This window comes from Schistocerca nitens, chromosome 3, assembly GCF_023898315.1.
Source record: "Schistocerca nitens isolate TAMUIC-IGC-003100 chromosome 3, iqSchNite1.1, whole genome shotgun sequence".
Taxonomy (NCBI): domain Eukaryota; kingdom Metazoa; phylum Arthropoda; class Insecta; order Orthoptera; family Acrididae; genus Schistocerca; species Schistocerca nitens.
Genome location: NC_064616.1, coordinates 663,195,877 through 663,210,823, shown reverse-complemented (window position 1 = coordinate 663,210,823; position 14,947 = coordinate 663,195,877). Strand labels below are relative to the sequence as shown.

Below are 14,947 nucleotides of genomic sequence, written 5' to 3'. Positions count from 1 at the left end.
AGAGAGAGAGAGAGAGAGAGAGAGAGAGAGAGAGTGGCATACAATACTGGCTGTCATGACATTTGCATACAACACAGCAAAGCAACACACTGCTCTTCCTGCTCCATGGTCGCGAGGCCGAAACAACAATGGATTCACTGTTACCATTTCAGCCAGACGATAATCAGGATGACTGTGTTAAACACCTCATCACCAGGACTGAAGAAGCAAGGCGGCTGGATCGCATATGGACCCTGGATTCCCAGTGTAAAGACCAAGAGTGCTATCACAACAAGCATCGGCCAGTGGGATACAGCCTGGGAGATTTGAAATGGATTTTTACACCTGTGCAGAAAGTAGGACTATCAGAAAAGCTACTAAAGTCCTGCTTTGGGCTGTACTGTATCTTTCATTACTTTTCAAATGTCACATATGAAGTCAAGAATTATCACCTTTCCTCAAGAAGACAAAAGTGCACAGACATTGTCCACGTCCTCCTCCGTGTGATGCCCTACTACATCCCAGAGATACAGTTCGATGATGGGAGGTTCAAGGAAACTGCAAAGCTTTGACAGGAGGGCCTACTTTCAGTGCTCATCATAGTGAAGAGGATGTAACAACATGACCAGAACATGAAGATTCACCAGTGCCCCATACAGAGAACCATTAACAAGATCTAGACCCAGAGTGCTATAGCCGGCTCGAGAACTTCTGATACAGTGAGTTGCTGTTTCTTCAGGAGGGAGAGCAGTGCTGCGAAATGTGGTGCACAGTGTGTTAGTGTGGTTAGTGCCACTGTTGGGCGTGCTGCAGGTTGCTAGTTCAAATCTGACCACCAACAGCTATTTGTTGTTATGTATTTATCATTTCTGCAAGGTTCTTGAAAACCTTATGTTTGCAATTGTTGTACATTATGGAATATTTGATGTTTATATACCCTAAATACCTACACTCTGAAATATTTAGTGTTCATATAAATAACTGCCCGTTCCATCCAGGATTTAAGTTCTATTCTAGCTGTATGTTACTGCTAATGATAAATGTGCTTTCTGTAGTAAGTGTTGTATTTCATTGATGACTGGTTTTGAATTTGGACTTCAGTGTGGTTACACGTTTATGATGTTCTGAGCAAATTTGATCACTATTTACAAAAACAATTAGAAGTGAATGGATACTGAACTTGTTGTCAGCATCAGTAGAGTTTATAGCATGTTGGGTTGTGGCGACATGTTTCTTTACCTGAGTTTGTACAAATATCCACAACTTTGTCAGCTGGTTTACTAATTACCTTAGCTTCCAGATATCCAGATAAACTGAATGTCAAGTTAACATTCTTGTTGCACTCATCTGACTTCTTGCCATATCATAATGTTTTCCTTTTAAGTTCAGTGGGAGGACACATTTGTTAGAGTTGTTGTCTGCTAATTTCAGTTTTGTTTGTGATATTTTAAAGTTTGTCCAACACTACAACAGTGAATTAGAGATGTTGACTACTTTTGTTATTGACATGATAGGCACATTAAAACTTACAGGGAACCTAAATGTTTAGATGACATACAAACTACTGCAAATTGTGCTATATTTTCCACACTAAAGTAAAATTATTTCAGAAAAATGTGGTCAGAGGAAGCTTATGTTGCATAGCAATAGCTGTGCCTATTAATGACACATGTTACAGAATTTATGAAATACTGTTTCAGCGCTTCTGTCAGGTGGTTTCAGCATTTACCACGTATCATCGATGCATGAAAATTACAGGCATTTTTCACATTTATCTTCTTTGGAGCGGGAAATGTCGTTTAGGACAGAGATGGTAAGTAATGCTTAATTATAAAAGTGCTTCATATCACTAAATAAATACTTAGGTACTTTCACATTGTCATATGTGCAATCACATAAGATTCGTAGAATGCGTGACATACTTGGCAGTGATGCTTTGGAGTATATTTAACAACAATAGTACAACACATTTCATGAACAAAGTGACCAGTGTGTAACATTAAATTCTAATCTATTCAAGACTCTAGAAAGGGATTTACCACTATTGCCAACTCAAGAACATCAGCATAAACACAGTATTATAATTAACTAGACATTACCTGCAGCTGCACTCGCATGTCAGTAGTTTTGTTATGATGAGTGTGTGACAAAGAAAGTACTATTCATGCAATAACATCAGCTGCCCTCATGTGTCTGCCTGTTCAGATACACATGGTTCATGATGTGCACCCTGCTATCCCCCCTCACAAGCTGTCCCAATGCACCATATGGGCAGTGTTGCTGCCAATCATTGCATACAAAGGACCATGGGCAGGAGCGCAAATGTATGCATCATGTTATTGAAGTAGCTATACTTTGTACTCGATGCGTACATTATGCAACAAGTGGTGTGGAAGTAGGGATTAAACACATTGAAGAGTGTATAAGCATTGCATTCATTGTTTTTAATCATATCACTTAGCACAAAGACACAATGTAGTTTAACATTGTTACTCAAAATCTTGAAAAGTTCGTGACCGATTTAATTCAAATTCGTACACAAAACTCTAATAAATGTTCAGACGGACGTGGGCCACACAATTTTTAAATGAATACAGTATATAAGTACATGTGCACTATATAAGTATGAAAGATTGTTAGCAAAAATATCGAAATGTTCTTCACCAAATTGCTTCACATTTTTACACAATAATGTCATAAACGTGCGAATTACTATAATTCCGCCCGAACAGGCCATGAAGGCCCAACGGTACCGACAGGCCGCTGTGTCATCCCCAGCCTAAAGGTGTCACTGGATGCAGATGTGGAGGGACATGTGGTCAGCACACTGCTTTCCTGGCAGTATGTCAGTTTTCTTCTCAATCAAGTAGCTCCTCAGTTTGCTTCACAAGGGCTGAGTGCACCCCGCTAGCCAACAGCACTCAGCAGACTAGATGGTCACCCAGCTCGATAGTGCTTAACTTTGGTGATCTGATGGGAGCCGGTGTCACCACTGCGGCAAGGCTGTTGGTATATATTGAAGAGCCAAAGAAACTGATATAGCTGTCTAATATTGTATAGGCCACCCACCGAGCATGCAGAAGTGCCACAACACGACATGGCATGGACACGACTAATGTCTGAAGTAGTGCTGGAGGAAATTGACACCATAAATTCTGCAGGGTTGCCATAAATTTGTAAGAGTATGCAGGGGTGGAGATCTCTTATGAACAGCATGTTGCAAGGCATCCCAGATATGCTCAATAATGTTCATGTCTAGGGAGTTTTGTGGCCAGCGGAAATGTTTAAACTCAGAACAGTGTTCCTGAAGCCACTCTATAGCAATATTGGACATGTGGGGTGTCGCATTCTCCTGCTGGAATTGCCGAAGTCTGTCAGAATGCACAAAGGACATGAATCAATGCAGGTGATCAGACAGGATGCTAATGTACGTGTCACCTGTTCGAGTCATATCTAGACATATCAGGTGTTCCATATCACCCCAACTGCACATGCCACACACCATTACAGAGCCTCCAGCAGCTTGAACAGTCCCCTGCTGACTTGTAGGGTGCGTGGATTCATGAGGTTGTCTCCATACCCTTACATGTCCATCCATTCAATATAATTTGAAATGAGACTCGTCTGACCAGGCAACATGTTTCTAGTCATCAACAGTCCAATGTTGGTGTTGACAGGCCCAAGTAAGGCATAAAGCTTTGTGTCGTGCAGTCATTAAAGGTACACGAGTGGGCCTTCAGCTCTGAAAGCCCATATCCATGTTGTTTCTTCATGTTGAATGATTCTCTTCAGTCATAGTTGGTCCCATTCTTGCAGGATGTTTTTCCTGCTGCAGCGATGTCTGAGATTTGATGTTGTATCCGATTCCTGATATTCACAGTACACTCGTGAAATGGTCGTATGGGAAAATCCCCACTTCATCGCTACCTTGGAGATGCTCATGCGCCAACTATAACACCAAGTTCAAACTCACTTAAAGCTTGATAATCTGCCGTTGTAGCAGCATAACCAGTCTAATAACTGCACCACACACTTGTTGTCTTATATAGGCACTGCTGACTGCAGTGCCGTATTCTGCCTGTTTACACATCTCTGTATCTGAATATGCATGTCTATACCAGCTTTTTTTGTGCTTCCCTGTTTTTGTGTGTGTGTGTGTGTGTGTGTGTGTGTGTGTGTGTGTGTAAGAGAACTGTTGTTTGAAAAATTCTCCAAAAGTTCTTGACCGATTTACTAATATACATTCAGAGAGACATAGGCTACATAATTTTAAATATAGATGGTACATAAATATATATTCTATAAGGGGAAATGCAGTTAGCGAAAATCTCAAAACGTTCCTGTACTACTATACCAAAATAATTCATTGTTAAACTTTGTTACCAGAAATCTCAAATAGTTTTTGACCGATTTACATCAATCTGTACATGATACCCAGATAAACATTGGGACGGACATAGGCTACATATTTGTTTAAATGTATATTGTAAATAAGTGTTTATGTAATATATAAAGGGAAAACATTGTTAGCAAAAATCTCGAAAAGTTCTTGACCAGCTTAATTCTGATTTTTACACCATGTTCTAATAAACATTCAGATAGAGACTGGCTGTATATTTTTAAATATATGTAATATATAAATATGATGTTTATTGCAAAAGTCATGGCAACTATTTTTTGTCTCACAAATGGTAACGAATTAAAAAAATTCAAAAATATGCAAATGGAACTTTAGTCCATATGTAAACATTACATGTAGGGAGATGGATGAACACACACCACCAAGAAGATACAGTACAAGAAAAAAGATGAAACAAATTGTGTTATTCCACATGTGTTTTACTGTCAGTTGCAACAGCACAGGGTAGGAATAAGGACCTGTGACATGTTAGAGGCCCTCAAAATAGTCTACTGACGAATCTCACACACACTGCTGTTGCTGTGGAAGATGCGGAATACCCATGGTCTCACCATGAGCGAATCATCGGATCTCATGTGGCATTGCTGTGACAATGTCTTCACATGTTCGAAAGTGTAGACCATGCACTTGCTCTTTCAGTTTTGGTATGAGCTCATAATCGGAAGGTGACATGTCTGGCGACTGTGGTGGATGCTCCAGTACTTCCCATCCCCTTGTCACAAGCAGATTCTGCATGCACACTGCTGCATGGCATCTTGCATTCTCCTGAAGTATTAATGCATCATGTAGACATTCAGGACATTACTCCTGAATAGCCTGTTGCAGGTGTTGTTGCAGGAAAGTGCAACAGTAGTAGTGTGCATTAACAGTTTGTCCATGTGGGATGACATGGCGTGAAATCACTCCTCTAATACCATAGGCTATGATGACCATTGACTTGATGGGGGAGGGATTGCGACGAAATTTCTGCATGCGTGGTGAACCTAGATGATGCCATTCTGTGGACTGGCATTTCAGTTCTGGCACACAGGCCCTGGCCCAAAATTCATCTATGGCGATGATTCTCACAAGCATATTGTCTCACTCCTCATAACATGCTAGATGCACATGACAAATTTCGTAATGTGTCCACTTTCCCACTTCACTTAGTGCATGAGGCACCCACTTTGCAGCAACTTTACACAATGTTTTACGTTACCTATATGAAGAGGCAGTGAATCTTGTGTCTATGCCTGTACTCATAGTGTGTGTGTCCTGTACTTTCTTGACCCTTCAAATTTTATGCAGTTACTGTAAATGGTGGAAGTGTTTCCCAGCTATCTGTATGTTCACATAGTGACTCAGCATATTTCTTATGATCATATGTTCTTGTTTGAACATTCTTTAGCCACTGGTTGCAGAGCACTATTTTGCAACTCAACACATGTTCAATGATTACACTTCTGCATAAAACTGCTATATAGTCATCATGAGGTACGTTGATAAATTAGTAGTAGTAAGTCTCAGTCTTATCTTAAAACAGAAGGGCAAGTGTGCATGTTTTATCTGCATGACCCATCCACGTGTCTTAGTTTCCTTGTGACTGAATTACAGCTGCTAGTTTGTGGAACGTATATATTTGCTTATCTGTATGGAGATCGAATATATGTCCTAATCTCCCCACCCACCCCCCCTCCTCCGCCAAACACATCCTGCCCCCTCTCCCTGTCCATCACCTCCTCCCTGTCCATCACCTCCTCTCCCCTCTCCCTGCCCATCTCCTCCCCATCTAAGTCCATTTCCTTTCTCCCCACCCTCCCCTGACCTTTTCTGCCTCCCCTCCTCTCTCTGACCCTGAGCCTCATTTATTGTTATTGTTAATAGAGTATCATCTAAAATTTGGACTTTTTGAGATTTTTGGCAACAATGTTAAACAATTTTTCTGTATATAGTAGTACAGATTTGGCAACTGCAACAGTGTATAGAACTTTTTTATTTGCCGGAAACTTAATCATTTTTCTGCTTGATTAAAAGACCTATTGATGCCTTTATGATTAGTATTTTAGGGTATAATATTTTCTTTGTCCATCCACTTAGTAAACAGGTATGTATAATTTTATAAGCAAGTTCAACAGTTAAAATATTACAGAAATTCAAAAGAAACAGTTCCTAATATTTATTTTTAGCAAGAAAATATAATAGCTAACTCTAAATTCTTTCGGCGGTTTAGTGGTCATACACAGGAAATAATACAATTGTATGCAATAGCCAAAAATTATAAAATTGTAAAGATGTAAAACTGCTGTTTAATATTGATGTTGAATGAGTGAACTACAGAACTGCTGCTGAACATGGCACATTGTGTGGTACTTTGTGACATTAATTGTTTCCCCATTCTCGTAACTCTGACATTTTTCTACAACTATATTCCACAGTAAATCTGTTCTGTATGCTTCCTATGACTGAGAGGTATGTGAAAATGGAAACAGTTAACATGAAACAGAATGGCCTCCAACTCTGTGGCTGATACTTCATAGTGGTTTGCACATTACATGACCAGTTGTATACACAAACATCTTCACTCCTTCCTCTCTCTCTCTCTCTCTCTCTCTCTCTCTCTCTCTCTGTCTGTCTGTCTCTGTCTCTGATGGATGATGTTTGTGTTCATAGCTCACCTAGGCCCTGACTTGTGCCAAATGATCAGCACTTTGGCATTGGATTTAAATTTGAGAAGCTCAGATTTATTAGGCTGGGGCTGTTGAGACCAGTTTTCTATTCCTGTTGCATGTGTTTGTACTTCAGAGACAGTGAAGCTGGCAGTGTTCTGTTTGTATGAAAAATATATAGGTTCTCTGTGTTTTGGTTTGGTATAAAAGTAAGGGGCACCTGTAACAGGCCGAGAGAGCTGTTTCTGATATTCAAAGGAAGTGACAGCATACTACCTCTAATAGGAGTGTGCCCAGTAGAGCACTGTGATGTTAAAGCAAACCTGTGTATTGATGATTACTTTAGGTTTGTACGTAATACTCGATTTGTAGAAAGCCATTTAGTAACTTTCTTTTTTATTTTTATTTTATTTTATTTTTTAAAAAACTACACTCCTGGAAATGGAAAAAAGAACACATTGACACCGGTGTGTCAGACCCACCATACTTGCTCCGGACACTGCGAGAGGGCTGTACAAGCAATGATCACACGCACGGCACAGCGGACACACCAGGAACCGCGGTGTTGGCCGTCGAATGGCGCTAGCTGCGCAGCATTTGTGCACCGCCGCCGTCAGTGTCAGCCAGTTTGCCGTGGCATACGGAGCTCCATCGCAGTCTTTAACACTGGTAGCATGCCGCAACAGCGTGGACATGAACCGTATGTGCAGTTGACGGACTTTGAGCGAGGGCGTATAGTGGGCATGCGGGAGGCCGGGTGGACGTACCGCCGAATTGCTCAACACGTGGGGCGTGAGGTCTCCACAGTACATCGATGTTGTCGCCAGTGGTCGGCGGAAGGTGCACGTGCCCGTTGACCTGGGACCGGACCGCAGCGACGCACGGATGCACGCCAAGACCGTAGGATCCTACGCAGTGCCGTAGGGGACCGCACCGCCACTTCCCAGCAAATTAGGGACACTGTTGCTCCTGGGGTATCGGCGAGGACCATTCGCAACCGTCTCCATGAAGCTGGGCTACGGTCCCGCACACCGTTAGGCCGTCTTCCGCTCACGCCCCAACATCGTGCAGCCCGCCTCCAGTGGTGTCGCGACAGGCGTGAATGGAGGGACGAATGGAGACGTGTCGTCTTCAGCGATGAGAGTCGCTTCTGCCTTGGTGCCAATGATGGTCGTATGCGTGTTTGGCGCCGTGCAGGTGAGCGCCACAATCAGGACTGCATACGACCGAGGCACACAGGGCCAACACCCGGCATCATGGTGTGGGGAGCGATCTCCTACACTGGCCGTACACCACTGGTGATCGTCGAGGGGACACTGAATAGTGCACGGTATATCCAAACCGTCATCGAACCCATCGTTCTACCATTCCTAGACCGGCAAGGGAACTTGCTGTTCCAACAGGACAATGCACGTCCGCATGTATCCCGTGCCACCCAACGTGCTCTAGAAGGTGTAAGTCAACTACCCTGGCCAGCAAGATCTCCGGATCTGTCCCCCATTGAGCATGTTTGGGACTGGATGAAGCGTCGTCTCACGCGGTCTGCACGTCCAGCACGAACGCTGGTCCAACTGAGGCGCCAGGTGGAAATGGCATGGCAAGCTGTTCCACAGGACTACATCCAGCATCTCTACGATCGTCTCCATGGGAGAATAGCAGCCTGCATTTCTGCGAAAGGTGGATGTACACTGTACTAGTGCCGACAATGTGCATGCTCTGTTGCCTGTGTCTATGTGCCTGTGGTTCTGTCAGTGTGATCATGTGATGTATCTGACCCCAGGAATGTGTCAATAAAGTTTCCCCTTCCTGGGACAATGAATTCACGGTGTTCTTATTTCAATTTCCAGGAGTGTATATTTACTGTTTCTGTCGCTGTTGCGTCTGCCGTGATAGCTGAGTGGTCAGCGTGGCAGTCTGCCACGCCAAGGGGCCCGGGTTCGATTCCCGGCTGGGTTGGAGATTTTCTCCGCTCAGGGGCTGGGTGTTGTGCTGTCCTCATTATCATTTTATCATCATCAGTGGAAGGCAACGGGAAACCACCACTGGAATCACCTAAAAGAACTGTTTCTACATTAAGAGGAAAATATGAGAGTGCCCTTCTATAAATATCAAGGAGTTGAATCAGTAGTGAACGTTATGGTGTGGTGATCATTATTTATTCTTATTAGCTGAACGTAATGTAAAACAGTAATAAGTTTTGCTATGAGTGCCATAAATTTTCAGTGAACTCAAAAGTGATATGATTCAAACAATAAAATGCATGCAGTAGCAGAGAAGTGAGGTTAGTTGATTTTTTTTATTTAAATATTTTATCACGTAGTTTGTACAGTGAGAAACCACATCTGGGATCTAAATTGTGGTTATCTCAACCTCTTATTTGTTCAGAAATGCTCAATTATACTTCAGAGCATACTCCAAAGTTCGAAAGAGAATGGTGGAAGTTGTGAAACAGAGCAATATGTATAATTTTTTATTGGCACCAATTTTGTTGAAGGATGTGGTAAGTTTGCTGTAGTATGCCTAAGGAAAAAGCATCATTAGGACCAAAGATAACAACTCACCAAATAGTAGAAATATTACCTCATCGACTGTGTGCCTACCGACTCAGTACATATGCTAAACAGTGACTTGTTACTCCTAAATTATTTAGTAGAGGTTGAAAATATCGCTTCAGTTGTAAGGTTTTTTTTTTTTTATTTTAATCATGACTAGTTTTGGGCCTTTATATGCCCATCATCATGTGTTATACTAAAATAAACAAGAGACTGGAGATAATAATAGTTTTTACATGCATCAGTACACATAAAGAAAGCGAAAAAGAAGTTCCATGTAACATTTTAGAAACCAGTGGTCTGGCTAGGTGCAGTAAAACCTAAGTCAATGGCAAAGTGACACCAGACAATACTACAGATGACTGCCTGGGTATAGAAATATGACATATAGAAATATGACATTTACACTTTGTGCTGTGACCCCGATCGCGGTAGTGGACGAGTACAGGATGCATTGTACCACCAGTGAGTGCAGACCACAGAGTAGCATACATGAAGGGGGAAGTAAACTGGTAAACCAGAGTGGCAAAAGTACTGCCATCTGTTGATGGGAAGAAGAATGTGGAGGCAACTAGACCAGCCAGTCACAATTTGAATTAGTGATTTACATTCAAAATAACGAAAACCATTTTATAGAAAGTTACGTGAAAAGTGTTAAAAGTACATTATGAGTGGTGAAGGAATGTATTGAACAGATGCAGCACAGAACTGTAGTAAAACTAACTGGAAGCCAGCAACATAAAATTTATGTATAAACTGTAAAACACGAAAATTTTTCCTTTTCCACAAGTGGCGTGCACATTTTTAATTGTTTGCTTTTTTATGTGTACTACTGCATGTAAAAACTATTATTAGCTCTGGTCTCTTGTTTATTTTCTATATAACACCTGATGATGAGCATATAAGAGCTCAAACCGGTCGTGTCTTAAATAAAAAGAACCTTACAACCGAAGCAGTATTTTCAACCTCTGCCATAATGCTCAGTTGTGGATGTTCATTCGACAGGATTGTTTGTACTAAATTATGTACATTCTGCCAGAACTTACCACACTATATGAAAAGTATCACATGAAAGGTGTACATTACAAATATGACTTCTACAACTGTGTGAATAAAACAATGGTCTGTTTCAGTCAGACCAGTTGTACTTGTGAAAATGATTGAATTTGATCTTGGCTAGTAAAATAAGTCAGATATTTTACAGTTGGATGTTTGTTTGCTGCAAAGGTTGTTTTGTATTTTATAATTTTATTTGACGTGTGTGTCTTTTTTCTATAACAGGGTCTATATTTTTCGTACTATAAGAGAATTATCGAGGCACCAAGACTGATAGATGGTCTCTTTTATATAATGAATGACAATTTAATTGAGTACCCAGATTGCTTAAATGCAATTAAAAGGTTCAACATTTACCCTGAGGTAAGTTTGTGAGTATTGTTTTCTGATGTGTGAAGCTGTATAAAGCAAATGTGTAAATAGTCAAATTGGGGCTTCCATTCTCTCTTTTCCCTCCTCTTATCCCCCTTCATCCCTCCCCCTCCCCCTCCCCTTCTCTCCTTCCTCCCTTTCCCTCCCTCGTCTCCTTTTGTCTCTCCTCCCCCCTCGTCAACCCTTTCACTCTCCCATCCTCTCGTTGTCCCATTCACTCTCCCCCCTTGTGTCTCTCTCCCTTCTACTCCTCCTCACCTTCCTCTCCATATCCCACCCCTTCCACCTCCTTGCCTCCCTCCCCCTCTTTCTCCCTCCCCCTCCATCCCTCTCCTTCATCCACATCTTCTCTCTCCTCCCACTCCATCCCTCTCCTTCATCCACATCGTCTCTCTCCTCCCACTCCATCCCTCTCCTTCATCCACATCTTCTCTCTCCTCCCACTCCATCCCTCTCCTTCATCCACATCTTCTCTCTCCTCCCACTCCACCCCTCTCCTACCAGCACCTCTACCTCTCTGCCCTCCCCATCATCCCCTTACATCTCTCTCCCTCTCCATCTATCTCTCCCACCCCATCTCTCTCTCCCAACCCATATATCCCTTTCCTTCCTTCCCCCTTCCCTGCTCTCCCTATCACTCTCTGCCTACCCTTCTCTCTCCTCTTGCTCTCCCCCTACCCTTCTCCCTGCTCTCGACATCCTCATCTCTATCCTCTACCTCTCTCCCTTCCCCCCCTCTCCCCTCCCCCTCTCCCTCAACCAACTCCCCCTCGACCCTTCCCTTCTCATCTGCTCCCATTGTCTCCCCGTCACTCTTCCCCCCCCCCCCCCCCTCTCTCTCTCTCTCTCTCTCTCTCTCTCTCTCTCTCTCTCTCTCTCTCTCTCCCCCCCCCTTCCTCTCTCTCCCTCTCCCCCAGGCTCCACATCCCCCAATCTCCCCTCCACCAAATTTCCCAACCCACTCTCCCTCCCCCTCCCCTCTCACCTCTCCCACCTCCCATTCTTCCCTTCTACCTCTCCCTTTCTCCTTCCTCCTCCTCTCCCTTCATCCTCCTCTCTTTTACTCTCCCTCCCTCTCTCTCTCTTTCTTCCTCCTTCACTCCCCCTCTCCCCTCCATCTCTACCTCTAACTCGCCCTCCTCTTCCCCTCCCTCTTTATGAAACCTCTCTCCATCCCTCTAACCTCCTCCCTCTCTCCTTCACCCTCTACCCCCCTACACTTCTGCCCCTCCTCTCTTCTTTCTCTCTTACAGCTCCCCCCACTTCCTTCAACCCTTTCCCTTTGCCTCCCCATCTCACCACTCTCTTTCTGCTCTCTTCCCCTTCCTTTCTCTGCCCTGATCTATTAAGTTTCCTAGATTGCAGCTGACAACATGGCATCTTATTCTGATTGATTTTATCATCATTGTATATAATATGAGCACTGTTGTTACACATAGCTATCCAGTATACATAAAGGTGAAGGAAAATTAATATTTGACATTGTATTGAGAATAAGGTCACCAGAGATGAAGACAAGCCCAGACAGGACAAGTATAGGTAGGGAATTTGGCTGTCATTTTGAAAGGAACCATCCCATCATTTATTTTAATGGATTTAGGGAAACCATGAGACATCTGAATGTTGAGGCCTGGACTGTGGTTTTTTGAACCACATGTCTTGTGAATTAGAGCCCATTGTCTTAACCAATTTTAAAGGAGCATTTTTTAAAAAAGTTTTTGATCCAGACTTAGGGCAGTTTCAACAATTTTCACATAATCTCTAATATAATGGTACTTTTATTTTAAAAAAAAGTGCTAGAAGGAATGTGTTGAGAGAGGTTTTCATTTTTTCTTTTGTGTCCTCCTTCAGCATCACATATGTGTTTGTTGTGTTCCAGCTATCCTGTTATCCTCAGCAATGTTTAATTTTCAGTCATGAAGGACTGGCAAATATGTGTTACTTTGAAATATCAATTAATGTGCATTTGTGATCAAAAGAGAGTAATTGCAGTACCCATTATGTACAGAGATTCATAATGTGTAAATTTTTGTGTAGGCTATTGAGATGCCTACATTGTCAGGTATCTAGTTAATGATCTTGTTTCCATACGGTGAATACCCCATTCATTCCTGATTTGGAGTTAGCAAATTGACGTTAAGAGCATGACGTGTCATTAATTGATGTTCAGCTATATTTAAATTAATTTGTCCTGAAGTGAATGGTATTTGATGCTAGGGCAGTTCATTGTTTATTTTTTCTTGGCTAGGAAAGAAAACAGTATTTAAAGGAGATGACTCAGCCCAGAATGTTCTTAAAGGCTTTTGGATCTGCCATGGTGTTTCCGGTTTGTGGTTTCAAGTGTGATACTCATAGTACTTTCAGGGCTTCTTTTCTGTTGGGCAGTGGGGGTGTAGAATGGCCCATACATAATCTATTAATCAGTCTTTTCCACCGTGCCATTCCTAGTGACGTGCAGAGATACAAATGCAAACAGTATGTTTGTATGAAGCAAATTTCTGCAGACAGCATATGAAACTAGCAGCAGTATGATTGACATATACTATTTTTCCCATAGTGAATACAATTTTACAGTGCCTCTTGATGTAATTTATGGTTTAGGGGTGATGTGATGCAAATCATGTTCAGAATATCAGAGGCAGTGTGTTGAGTATTGAGACATAATCATGGAAATACTGCTTCTCCTGATTTTTTCCCTTTAGAAAAGCCTATATCTGTTCTGGTAGGCTGATGAGCTGTACCAGTGAATTGTCCATGAAGTTCACACTGAGCTAGCTATACATCTTATAAATTATTTATCCATGTTTGTAGGGTGTGCTGATTTTGTAACTGTTAATTTAATTGATGAAAACTGCTCCAGTCGCTGTTGAGAACTTCAAGGATTCCACTACCAGTTTCAGCCATTTCCCAGTGCCTCAGAACCGGTAGTGAAGTCAATAAAGAAGAAATTAAAGACCCCCACCAGGTTTTATTGTCTGTGTGTGAAGGCTAATCTCTCAGGCACTACTGTAGGGATTCGATATGATTTTCATTAATAGGCAGACTGCTTCATGAGGAAAGTTTGAGTGTATAATTTATTATCACTACATCAGACAAGTCCAGCTGTAGATACTTAGTACCCATGCCAAACCTCGGTGCATTGTTAATAAATAATAAAACTAAAAGAAATGGTTGCCAGAATTCCAAGGGAAATGATATGACGTGAACAGTCTTTGCCAATAAATTTGTACACTTGCCCCACAAAATTTTCAGAGAACTGCCAAATATCTGCAACTTCCTGCCATGATATTTTGGAATGGAGTCTTCTGGCCATCTTCAGGTGAATGCTGATGAAAATTCTCTGAGTTCACATTTCAATGACCCTGTCAGCACATGTCTGGTTTTATGTGGTTGGTGTTGTGCATGCACTTCTGCTACAAGTCTGTGTGCTGCACTGCACGCCCTCTGTGATGAAAGCTAGCCACATTGATACCGATTCACTTGTCTTCGCGTGATAAAATTCAGGGGTGAAAGATTAATTTAGCTTTATATCTTCTTAATATTCTGCCTGATTCCAGTATATGGTAGACAAGCAGTTGTTTTGAAGTCCTCATTCTCCTCTTTGTGCTGTCGTCTGTACATCTGTAGTGCTCTCTGTACTTGCAGAGATGAATTATCCATTGTCCAGGAACACAGATTACAGGTGTCCCATTTCTGTTTGCAGACTCTCGGCATCTGAGACGATATGGATGCCGTGGTTTGAGGTCTTCAGAGCACCCATCATTTGTGCTGGGTAGTGTCAGTTAGTAGCTTGTAAATTTCACAATAATTCCTACAGTTATTTATTGTCTTGGAACTTGATTGTTGAAGTGCAAAGTAAACTGCTATATGTAATATCATTCAGTGTAGGAAGAATGTCCTGTATGTCTCCCTCTGTAACAATG

The 14,947-nt window shown here is 42.1% G+C and overlaps 1 protein-coding gene across 1 annotated transcript in view; it reads left to right on the top strand.

Moving 5' to 3' along the window:
- Positions 1 to 14,947, top strand: part of LOC126248623 (probable C-mannosyltransferase DPY19L1) — a 224,541-nt gene that overhangs the window by 15,668 nt on the left and 193,926 nt on the right. Inside the window, exons 2-3 of the mRNA XM_049949793.1 lie at positions 1,680 to 1,792; positions 10,878 to 11,015. Coding sequence (XP_049805750.1) covers positions 1,680 to 1,792; positions 10,878 to 11,015 — 251 coding nt within the window. The remainder of the gene's footprint in view (positions 1 to 1,679; positions 1,793 to 10,877; positions 11,016 to 14,947) is intronic.